The 12,570-nt window shown below is 31.3% G+C and overlaps 2 protein-coding genes across 3 annotated transcripts; both read left to right on the forward strand.

Moving 5' to 3' along the window:
• Nucleotides 1-1,687: 1,687 nt before the first annotated feature.
• Nucleotides 1,688-3,038, forward strand: LOC411491 (DNA/RNA-binding protein KIN17). The gene is made up of 2 exons (XM_394964.7): nucleotides 1,688-2,152; nucleotides 2,234-3,038. Exons 1-2 carry the CDS (start codon nucleotides 1,747-1,749, stop codon nucleotides 3,007-3,009), a joined length of 1,182 nt encoding a protein of 393 aa, XP_394964.5. The 5' UTR covers nucleotides 1,688-1,746; the 3' UTR covers nucleotides 3,010-3,038.
• Nucleotides 3,039-5,228: 2,190 nt separating this feature from the next.
• On the forward strand, nucleotides 5,229-11,366 carry LOC552561 (inactive ubiquitin carboxyl-terminal hydrolase MINDY-4B). Of its 2 annotated transcripts, none has more exons than XM_624937.5 (10): nucleotides 5,229-5,784; nucleotides 8,225-8,310; nucleotides 8,380-8,585; nucleotides 8,660-8,885; nucleotides 9,136-9,201; nucleotides 9,263-9,333; nucleotides 9,400-9,550; nucleotides 9,616-9,818; nucleotides 9,937-10,089; nucleotides 10,162-11,366. In XM_624937.5, exons 1-10 carry the CDS (start codon nucleotides 5,652-5,654, stop codon nucleotides 10,205-10,207), a joined length of 1,341 nt encoding a protein of 446 aa, XP_624940.3. In that variant the 5' UTR covers nucleotides 5,229-5,651; the 3' UTR covers nucleotides 10,208-11,366. The 2 variants fall into 2 exon arrangements, with proteins under 2 accessions (XP_624940.3, XP_006567483.2); XM_006567420.3 differs by lacking the exon at nucleotides 5,229-5,784 and adding an exon at nucleotides 6,953-8,141.
• Nucleotides 11,367-12,570: the final 1,204 nt, after the last annotated feature.

The raw sequence follows: 12,570 nt of genomic DNA on the forward strand, positions 1-12,570 counted from the left end.
ATTTTAGAATTATATATTATAAATATATATATATATATTAATAACAATATTATTTCCAAAATAATAAAGGAAAAAGAAAAGAAAGAAAAAAACTTCCATTAAATTGTACAAATTGTGCTTCAGATTTTTTTCCATTACGTTAATCTATATTTTTTATTTATCATGATTTATAATATATAATTCAGTTTAATGTTACAACTTACGCAACATAGGTAAAGCATACGTTTACGACGGGTATAACATTAATTGGGAATTAAGGGTGCGAACGAGCGTGGCCGTCAGGAGCCACCTGCTACTGTGCAACATTGGTGGGGTGAAGAGAATTGATATATTGTACCCAGGGGACGGAGAGACCAGTTTAGATGGGTGCAAGTACCAGTGTTCATCTCTAATCCTCTTCTCTTTCGTTAACTAACATTCGTGAGAGATATCTCAGCTTTGTTGTCGATTAAATTATTCCAGTCATTGCGATCGAATCCTGCAATATGTATATGATAATATAAATGCAGTCACTTTTATAAAAAATCATTTACTAATATTATATTATTTTTGTTTTTCATTTAATTTATAAAAAAAAATATATTAATATCGATTTTATAAAATTATAAGAATAATATAATGATAATATTTGAAGAGGAACGATTGGAGATGGTTGAATAAAAACAAAAAAATTGTTTCCCTTGACCAAGGCATATGGGATGGATTAAAGATGGTCATTTTAGAAAAGTAAACGCAAACAGACTGCAACGATTCTAATAATCCGCAAACGTCGTTTATCATGTCGAAACGGATTTACTTTAACAACAGGACTCCGGCCACTCCTACTCGAGGGTGTGGGTATTCGATCACTTTGTATCTTCGCCAAACGTTTACCCCCACATGTTTATTGATATCGAATAGGGAATATATCTCGGACATTGTAAAGAAAATAAAAAAAATTGTCGATTTTATTTTGATTAATTATGTATGTATTTATATTTATAATATGTCATAGTTATTGTTTCATTTTTTTTTATCTTTTAATAAATTTCTTTTTAAAAAAAAGAAAAAAAAGAATAAGATACCAATTTTTTTTATAAAAAATAAAAAGGATTAAAAATTTACCTTTTTTTTTTTTTTTTAGATTTAATTTTTAGTTTTAATTATTTTCTTCTTTCTTTTCAATCAATATATTTTTTATCTACATTACATACATGTAAGTTATTTATTTATATTTAATTTTTTCTTTTGTTACCAATTATTATAATTTTTAAATAATCTATCTTCAATTTTAATTTATTTTTAATTCTTAAAAATTATCAATGTTAATCAACAATTAAATATAAATAAAATTTTTCTGGTTTTGAATTTTTTTTTTTTTTACATTTATTTCTTTAGTAGAAAAAAATCTTATTGTTTTTTTACCAATAAAAATTTACAAGTTAAAAGAAATAAAACTTTTATAATAATATAATGATAATAGAATAAAATAAAAATATTATGTTGATATGACGAAAAAATCACATATTAATCTCAATTATTAATTATTAATGAAAGATTTATATTATTGAAATTTTTATTGTTGAAATAAAATATTATTAATAAATATATAAAAAATAATTATATCAAGGAAAGAAAATTTTATAGATAATATAGAGTGCATTAGTATCGCATATATACTAACGGTTCTGCCCTCTATACTTGCAGAATCGTACTAATTTACGATATGTACACAGAGTACGAATTTTAGGTTAGTTAGATATTAAAATGGGTAAACACGAAGTAGGAACGCCAAAATATATTGCTAATAAAATTAAGGCAAAAGGCTTGCAAAAGTTAAGATGGTATTGTCAAATGTGTCAAAAACAGTGCAGAGACGAAAATGGATTCAAGTGTCATACAATGTCAGAATCTCATCATAGACAATTATTGTTATTTGCTGATAATGCTTCTCGTTATATGGATCAATTTTCAAAAGAGTTTTCTCAGGGTTATTTAAATTTATTAAAAAGACAATTTGGTACCAGAAGAGTGCCTGCTAACCGTGTTTATCAAGAATATATCTCAGACCGAGGACATATACATATGAATGCTACAATTTGGCTTACATTGACTGCATTTGTTAAATGGCTTGGACGTACTGGACAGTGTGTTGTAGATGAAACGGAGAAAGGTAATTTGTATAAAATCTCTATTAATAATAAATATTTAATTAAATAAAACTAATGCTAATTATTGCTTCCTTTGTTTTTAGGTTGGTACGTAACATACATTGACAGGGATCCAGAAACACTTGCAGCACAAGAAAGAAAAGCTAAAAAGCAAAAAATGGATAAAGATGACGAAGAAAGAATGATGGAATTTATAGAAAAACAAGTAGAAAAAGGCCAACAAGAAAGTAACGAACAATCTGAAACTATTAAAGAGCCACTTAAACGACTTGATAATGATGCACCTTTAGTTCTTAATATGAAAATAAATAAAAAACCAAAATTACTTCCCATTATAAAACAAGAAAAAATAGATAAAGATTCTACTAGTAATGAATCGACTTCCATGATTTCTAATATAAAATCTGAGGAATCAAATGAAGAATATACAGATAAGGAAACAAGTTCAGCAAAAATAGAAAAAGGTGAATCAAAACTTAACAATGATAATGATAATATGGAAGGATGGTTAAGAGAGGGTTTAATGGTAAAAGTAATAACTAAGACTCTTGGAGATAAATATTATAAATCTAAAGGCATTATTCAATCTGTTGAAAATTCCAATTTCATTGGAAAAGTCAAATTGCGATCACCTGAAGAAGTTGAGAATCATGTTATAAAAATAGATCAAGAATATCTAGAAACTGTAATACCCGCTATAGGAAAAGAAGTTATAATTCTTTGGGGAAAATATAAGGCAATGAAGGGTATTGTGCATAAGCTTCACATAGAACATTACAGTATAGATGTAAAATTGGAAAGTGATAATACTATAGTAAAAAAATTACCATATGAACAAATTTGTAAATATGTAAGATGATTTTTTAAATTACAAAGATTTATTCAATTTTTGTGATAAAATATATTATTTATTAATAATATTTTGATTAATACATAAAACAGAACACGTTTCTCTTTTCGTTTTTACTTTGTAAATTTTTGATACTTGTGTAATTGTAAAATATGTTTAAATATTTTATTTGTATAATATATTATATATTAATATACATTTAAAACTTATATTTTTTGTGTCAAGTTTTTATAAAAATATATAAATAATATAGAAAACATCTTAAACTTGATAATTATCTTTGCACAAATATATAAATTCGATCGATCATTCAATAATCAAATAGTCGTAGTTGCACGTAATCTGTAACCTCGTTTCTAATAATACGCCTTCCAATTAGCCTAGACTAAGTTCAATTTATTTTGCACTTTGATAATATATATTTATATGTTATATACATATCACAAATAATTTTTATTTACATATCAATAATAAATTATCGAATAATTAAATCAGTCAAAAATAATCATTGTTTTATTTTTTAGATATCAAATATTAAAAGAAAATCTTCTAAATTTCATTTTTAAATAATTAATATTAAAAAGATATCCAACTTTAAGTTTTTAATTATTATGATACATATTATGATTATACCTTGTGTGCAAATTAAAGGTGCGCGTATTCTAAATATTTCAAGTGTGCATGTACATACATATATAAATACAAGATACATTCGAATTCGAAACTTTTGAAGGCCGAATATATAAGTGCCTATTTCAAACAGCAAGTTCAGCATGAACTTGAACTTAATTAGTCTAGTAAAATTGATAATTACGATAGAGTGGATTAATCATGTTCTCGTCACGAAGTTTGATGATTTAATGAGAATATAAGGTCTAATAATATTTAATCTAATGATAAATTTTTTAAATTTAATCAAAACAAAATATTTCAATTATTAATATATTAATTACTTACTTATATACAAAAATTATGCATATATTTCTTAAAGACATCTTTAATCTATATTTCTTTTTAATTCTAATTACTTAAATTTAATATCATACAAAAAAAAAGACAAAAACTAATTTATTCTTTCAATTTATTACTCTTTAAGATTTCAATAGAATATATGATAAAACAGAATTATAAACATTGTTCATAATTATCTATTTCGATCGAATGATACAATCTCTGCATGCAATTCATGCAAAGATTGGTAATTACGATAAAAGTGAGATAGTGCGAGGCGAATCAAGTTGCGATATCGAAATAATTATTCTACGAGGTTGCATGTACGTATATATATAAAAGTACATTTGAATTGATCAAGGATTTCAGAGAATAATCTTTACGTATAAAGTAAATTTATATATAAAAAAATATATGTATTTACAATATTTTTAAAAATATATTTTTAAAATACATTCTTTTTTTTTAACTTAACTAATAATAATAGCACTATCTTTTTGAAAAATGTTCAAACTCTTATCGACAACACAAAATTACATTCGTTAACGGTTTTTGACTAATACTACCATCTCTTTGAAATATATTAAAACTTTTTACATACAGTTAATGACAATAAAATATATTATTTGAATAAAATCAAGAAATTTTTTCTATAAATTAAACTAAACTGTGATGTCTGTCAAAGATGCTAACAACATTAAAGCGACATTAAACAATTCGACAAAGTTCAATTACTGTTGATAATAACGTATAAATTATTTGAATACTTTTCAAAGAGATGGCATTAGTAGTTAAAGATCATCAATAAAGTTCATTTTGGTGTCTATAATAAAATTCGCAACAAGTTTGAATACTTTCCAGAAAGATAGCGTTACCGATTAAATACTAAAGAAAAAAATTATATTTTTATTACATATATTTATATTTTACATATCATATCATATTATATATTTTTTTGTATTTCTACATGTACAAATTTTATGTGCATTTCGTACATGTACCTTTATATATTATACATTGTACACATTTTTACATTTTTATGTCATATAAAATAAAATAAATAAATCTTTTCAATCTTTCGATATTTTCATCGATCGATACCATCAGAACTTGAGTTAAATAAAATTTTAAAGTTAAGAAAACTTCGGGCGTCAGTTTGACGCACGAAACCTTTTTTTCACCTGTATTGAATCACGGATTTCCTGAAACGTTATATTACTCGAGCCTTCAAATTCTCGAGTTCATGGTATTATGCATATACGTATCCGACACCTTGGTGGGATGGTAGCTCGTGCGCGGCGCGATGAACCGACTCAAAAGCTACTGGAATTATTAACTCCTGTCAGTCTAGGTGGCTCGATCCAGCAAAGAACACTTGATTGCTTCTTCCACTTGTTAACACCATTTTAAGAAAAAAAACAACGATTTCGCAAAGATTCGAAGGATAAACTTTTGAAACGCTTGAAACTCTCTTCTTGCTTTTCTCTTCGATATTCTCTTTCTAAAAAATGTTAAAAATATTCAATTCATTCAAAAAAATTATCCAATAAATTACAATCATTTTTCATAGAGAGAATCGTTGAATCAGCTTCGACGATGTCGTTTTACGTTCGAACGAAGCCATTTTGGATTTTAAGTGTCGAAGTTTAAAGCGTTCCCGAGTCTCGCTCGAGTGTGGATTTTCGAGAGAAGTGGAAGATATGGAGGAAAGATCGGAGGAAATGGAGGAGAGTAGCAACTCGTGTTCGACGTCCACGTGTTCGTCATCGGTGCGTGGCAAGAAACGGTGCACGGAAATGCGTTCGGAGAAGCCGGCGTACCTTCGCCAGAAAGGTACGATTCCCTAAATTACTTATCAAACGTCAGATCGATCGGGAAACTCGTTTGCAAACGAGCTTCAAACCAAACTTAAGAAGATCGATCCTCGAGAAATCGGCTCCTCGTCCAAACATGATAAATTTCGTTGATGATTGATCGTGCGATGAAATTTTCCTAATTAAACTGCAATTTATCATCGCACTATTATTTTATCACTAATCCATTAAATTTCATTCCATCTTTTAATACATAAAAAAAAAAAAAAAAATAAAATTAAACCATTCCCATTCAAAACTTATCCTTTGTACGCAGGAAACCCTCGTTTCTTTGATACATAATGCATATAATCTTATCTCAACTTGATTTGACGCTGTAAAATAGTAAACTCGCTTATACGCGATATAATTAAGAGGCGATAATAACGCGTGGAAAAAATATTAAATGCTTACCGAACGAACGAATTAAATTTAAAACCCCATCGTTTCGTCGATGACTTTGTCGTCAAGAATCGTCAAGTGTTAGCTGCTCGAATCAGATCAATGAAGAATGTGTGGGGTGGGGAGGGCGAATTAAACTGCATTACATCGGTAGGTGTAATCGGGAAATGCAGATGCTTGCTCCGACGCGAAATTCGTAATTCGATAGACTCGATTACACGCGAGCACGCGATTCTGAGAAGCACGTTCGAGACCGCATCTATACATATGCAAACGTATACGTGTCAGAGTGCAAATCCCCGTTACTCCTTGGCCTGTGAAATAAGATGTTATTTCACGGTCCGTCATTATTCATCATTTTATGGTGCAAAATTCTATTTCGATTATTCTTTACTATTCTATACGCGAATATTTTACTCGTATCGTTTCTTGGAAGATATGAGGAAGATCGAAGAAGAGAAATTCGAATATTTTCGAATCGAATATTTTTATTTTTTTTTTTTTTCGGTTAAAGCTTGAATAACAAGGAATTCAATTTTCTTATTATTAATTATATTATCTAATTCTTCTATCGATATTATTATGATCAATAGGAACAATATTATTACTTAATATTAAATAAATAAAAATTCAATTTGATCAATTGGATCAATAATTTCATTAATAATTTTTAATTTTTATCTATCGAAATGAATAATATTATTTAAATTTAAAAAAGGAAAGAAAGAGTGTTACTTTTTTTTTTTACAAAAAAATAACCAGAGACAGGTACCGAAACTATTACGTATTTATACGTAAGAGAGAAGTGAATCTCGTAACAGAAAATAGGTTAAGAGGTAGCAGCGGATTCTCCTAACGTATTTCTACGTTTATATGTTTTTTTTAAAGTTCACGTGTCACGCGAGACAACGATACAAGTTGCAAAAAAACGGTATACCGGTACATATACGCGATTACTTTAAAGTTAAAGTTACCATCGCTCGGTAAACACGGATTATTATTTCGGTTTAAGACGAGATACAGTATTTTCCGTTGTCGATTAACCTCCGCTCCAGATACAAGATTGCGGAAGCTAGTTTCGTATCCAACGATTCGAATAATTGGAAACAACAATTGCGTACAAAATTTATCCAATTTTGCGACAACTTTCGTATCTATCTACCAAATCTAACGTACGTTTATGTATTTTTCTGTATTAAAAACGATCTTATAACTGTATAATAAATACGTGTAATATTAGTATTATATACAAGAAATGTAAAAGTATATCTATAGTCGCTGCGCTTCCATGCCTGGCGCGCATGAAGTCTCATGAAAATGCACCGTTCGCGTTCGCGCTTGAAATTTATTCCCCTATTTAACGAAAGGGGGAGCAACTATTTCGCTGCTGCTTACGGGCGCCGTTTAAGAGAAAAGCCGTTTTGAGCAGGTTGCATGAGGGACACGTCGTTCGGCAAATACGATGGATAGACGTTATTAGGGCATGTCTATCGCCTATATTCGCGGGCAAATATGTGTTCGGACGTCCAAAGTGACGCGTTTCGTGCGGCTTCGGCAATTTTGGTCGCCGTCCTATCTGTTTATATATAAAAGGAATTCGGCACGAATCCCAATTGATATTTGATAGTTTGATGCGAGGCCTGTGCCAGTGAGCATCGTCGCCTGTGACAATCCTCCTTACGGCTCTCCATCTCCCCTTTCGCTCTCCAACCTACGTTTCCCAAACTATTCGAAACATCTTGAAATATATATATATTTCGAATCTTTAAATTTTTTGAATTTCTTCGTCGAAAAAATTTTTTTTCTTCCTTTCTTTTTTATACGTATATATACATATCCCTTTTAAAAAATTTAAAATCGCCGTTCAAATGTCGCTGTCCACCAGATCGGCGAGGTGCGCAGCTCTGATGGCGGAGCCCGACGAGTTGTATCCAGGTGGAGAATTTTTCCGAAACAATTGACCAAGGTTCTCACTCTTCCCCGTTTCTCTCTTTTCCTTTCTTTTTTTCTTTTTCCAGAAAAGATTATATACCCGAGGAACACGAGAACGCTGATCAAAACAGCTGTCGTCGGGGGCAAACCGATCGACGAGAAGACGTGCATGGTAAATTCCTTGATCTCTGAAAGGCCTTTTTTTTTTTTTTTGAATTTTTTAAAAACGCGTTCCTTCTAGGCCCTAAGAACGTTGGTTTTCGGAAGTTGTGCCACCCCACCGAGGCCTGAATGGGCGAGGACCGGATTCACGTTGCGCCCTTACGGGCAGAGCTTGGCGTTTGGATTACGAGCGGCGAGAAACACGACCCGATCCCTCGTCACTGCCGTGCAAGCCGTAATGCTCAAGCATTTCCTCTTCAAATCCAACGCTGGCCCGGTCGAAAGGTTCTCAAAAAATTATTATTATCGTTATTATTATTATTCTTACGACTCGAAAGAAAATTTTCTTTAAAATTCAGCCTGTTGAAGCCGTCGTACGAAAGGCAGATCGAAGCGTTGACGTCGACCGTAGCGGAGATTATCTGGCGTTCCGCAGGCGGGTTTGCCGTGCAAAATATTGGTTGCTCGTCGGGTCAAAGCGCGGCCGGCAACGAGAGCGCACCCACGGCGGTGGTTGTCCTCCCGCAAGAGACCCCCTACGTGCAGCACAGCGTGCAATATTTTCAAGATGGTCTCACCGAGACCGTACGTATATATAAATATACATAAATTATCCTTAAACTCGTTTATTCCGTTGATTTGTGAAATTCTATTGATTCGATTGATTCCTAAAAGAGTTTCAAAATTTATTTTCTTTTTTTTTTCTTTCACGATATTTTTCTCAAATTGTTCGAATCTTGGGAAGCGATTTTATAGAATACGGAGAATAATTTTTTTTTTAGATATTATTCGCTAATTGTTCCAAGAATATTATACAAAATCGAATTTTCCCCAGCTCCATTTGTTCGAATTCGAATCTTTGGACGACTTGGAGATATTCATCAAGCGATACCTGTACTTGGTAAGTTTAACCGACGTTGGACCACGAATATCTCGAATCTGTACACGTTTCGATCCAACAGTTTCAAGACGAGGGCAGCCCAGGTGCTGTATTGCTGCTGTACAGCGCTGTGCTCTCCAGAGGCCTGTCCAAGTAAACGAAACGCATCCTTCCATCCTCTATCTCTGGAATAATAACAATGAGTAATTTTTTTCCCAGGGTGAAAATCGATCTGGAAAATCCGAGGGGCTCGATGCTGGGCGGTTGCCCCGAGGAGGGTTCCATAAGCGTGGTGGTGTTCTCGTTGACGGGCCGCGCTTCCCCTCACCTTCACAACGGGGTGTTGCACGTTGGGGATGAGAACACATACGTGAGTCTCCTCCTTCTTCGCTTCTCCTCTTCCTCGATCTCGATTCTTATTTTCTTCGTCGCAAGGCTGTGCCGCAATGGGGAGTGCTGGCAAGGAGCGAGGTGGGCTTCCTGGTGCACGAGGGTGACGGCCAATCGACAGGCAGACAACCGGGCTCCCGCTTGAAGACCCCCAATCTCCCGATCTGGGTCACCCTTTGCCACGGCCATCACGGCGTCCTGTTCAATACGAACCGCGAGCTGCTCAGAAATTACCACGCGGAGCGACGGTAAGAAGAAGAGAAGAAGAAGAAGAAGAAAAAGAAAGAGGAGTCAGAGAGGAATATTTTTTAAAATAATTCTCTCGTTTTTTGTTTTTTTTTTTTTTTTCTTTATTTTTCGATGAAGGTTCGAGATTCAATACTTCACTTGCGGCGGAAGCCACGCCATTCTGACCGTGGACACCAGGTCAACTTCCGGAAATGATTCGGAGTTGGAGGGGTCGAGCAAGGAATGCACGGACATGGGCGCAACTCCTTTGGAGAAACTCATTCGTTCCAAGTGAATAATTATTCTATATTTTCTCCGTCTGTTATATTAGACGTTTCTATATATCTTTTTATATTTTCACAGGTGGCAAGATGCGTATATACAGTGGAACGGAGCGCCTTTGATGTGAATGTATATTTTTGTCTTTTTCTTTTTAGAAAATTGATGTAAAATGTCTTTCGTTTAAATTAGTAGTCGATTTTTAGCCGCTTGAAATCGTTTCTATCTTCGAATAAAAAGATTTCTTCGAGATGTATCGTAAGATTGGCCAAAATCGGATATATTTTTTCTTCTTTTTAGAAAATTGATATAAAATATTTTTCGTTCTATCTTCGAATAAAAAGATTTATTCGAGATATATCGTTGTATAGATATAAGATGATCGTCGTTGTCGAAGATTGGCCAAAATTGGATATTTTTTTTTTATTTTTAGAAAATTGATATAAAATATCTTTCGTTTAAATTGTAGTCGATTTTAGTCGCTTGAAATTGTTTTTATCTTCAAATAAAAAGATTTCTTCAAGATATATCGTTGTATAGATATAAGATGATCGTCATTGTCGAAGATTAACCAAAATCGGATATTTTTTTCTTCTTTTTAGAAAATTAATATAAATTATCTTTCGTTTAAATTATAGTAGATTTTAGCTTGAAATCTGAATTTCTATCTTCGAATAAAAAGATTTCTTCGAGATATATCGTTGTACGAAGATTGGCCAAAATCGGATATATTTTTTTTTTCCTCTTAAAAAATTGATGTAAAATATCTTTCGTTTAAATTATAGTCGATTTTAGCTTGAAATCGTTTCTATCTTCGAATAAAAAGATTTCTTCAAGATACATTACATTTATTGTACGAAGATTGGCCAAAATCGGATATTTTTTTCTTCTTTTTAGAAAATTAATATAAAATATCTTTCGTTTAAATTGTAGTCGATTTTAGCTGCTTGAAATCTTCGAATAAAAAGATTTCTTTAAGATATATCGTTGTACGAAGATTGGCCAAAATCGGATATCGAACTTTTCCGTTCGTATTTCATCGACACGCGATCGCGTGAAGCGCCAAACGTATATTTGTATAACACATATATGTATCATATATATTTGACTCAATCTTCTTAACAAATTTGCTTGCCGTATCCCGCGACTCGTATAAAAATCCACGAAATTCGCACGCGTTTCATTACCATTTCCTTCTTTTCTTCCTCGCAACGACACCAAAACAAGGAGGGATAATTAACCCGAGGCCTTTTCCGCTCGGCCGAACTCCCGTACGAAATGAATTTCTTGCCCGACTTAAATTATTTCACGCGTAGAACTTTTATCCTGATATATTTTCGGTATAGTAAGAAAGAAAAGTTTATCGAGTGGAGATTGTCGAATGCATTTCGTTGAGATAATTTGATTAACGAATAAAGTGATTATGCATCGAGAATGCATATCGCCTCGGTTCGTCGAGGCAAGTATAGAAATAAAATTCGACGTCTTTCTTATTTTTTTCGTGTCCTCGTATTCATCGTCTATTATTCTTATTTTTCGTCACCTTCTCTTGCTCTATATCTCTATTCTTTTCATTGTTATTCTTTAACTTAGAATAGAAATAATTTTGTTAGTGATAAATTTTGTTGTATTCCATGTATTACGAAATTAAATAAACTTTGAAAATAATATTTCCATTTTTACACTTACCTCAGATTGATTCAGCTGAAAATGTAGTTCGATTTAATTTGAAACCAAAAAAAATTTAATCACTCGATAATATAATATATTATATTATAAGAAATTCGATTTAATTTGAGACAAAAAAAAAAATCTAATCACTCGATAATATAATATATTATATTATAAGAAGAAGTTCGATCTAATTTGAGACAAAAAAACTCTAATTACTCGATAAAATATTCTTCTTTATAAGAAAAGAAATTCGAATCGATGCGAATTCAATTTAATTTGAGACAAAAAAAAATTTTCACTCACTCACTCAAAATTTTCATCACTCGATAATATAATATATTATATTATAAAAAGTTCGATCTAATTTGAGACAAAAAAAAATCTAATTACTCGATAATATAATATATTATATTACAAGAAGAAGTTCGATCTAATTTGAAACAAAAAAAATTTAATCACTCGATAATAATATATATATTATAAGAAGAAGTTCGATCTAATTTGAGACAAAAAAAATTTAAATTGCTCGATAAAATATTATTCTTCTTTATAAGAGAAAAAGTTCGAATTGAGGCGAGTTCGATTTAATTTGAGACAAAAAAAATTCAAATCGCTCGATAAAATATTATTCTTCTTTATAAGAGAAGTTCGTAGCGATCTAATTTGAGACAAAAAAATTCTAATCACTCGATAATATAATATATTATATTATAAAAAAAGTTCGATGTAATTTGAGACAAGAAAAATCTAATTACTCTAAATCTAATAAAATATTATTCTTCTTTACAAAAAAAAGTTCGAGGCGAGTTCGATCTAATA

This window comes from Apis mellifera, linkage group LG9 (assembly GCF_003254395.2).
Source record: "Apis mellifera strain DH4 linkage group LG9, Amel_HAv3.1, whole genome shotgun sequence".
In the NCBI taxonomy this organism is placed as follows: Eukaryota; Metazoa; Arthropoda; class Insecta; order Hymenoptera; family Apidae; genus Apis; species Apis mellifera.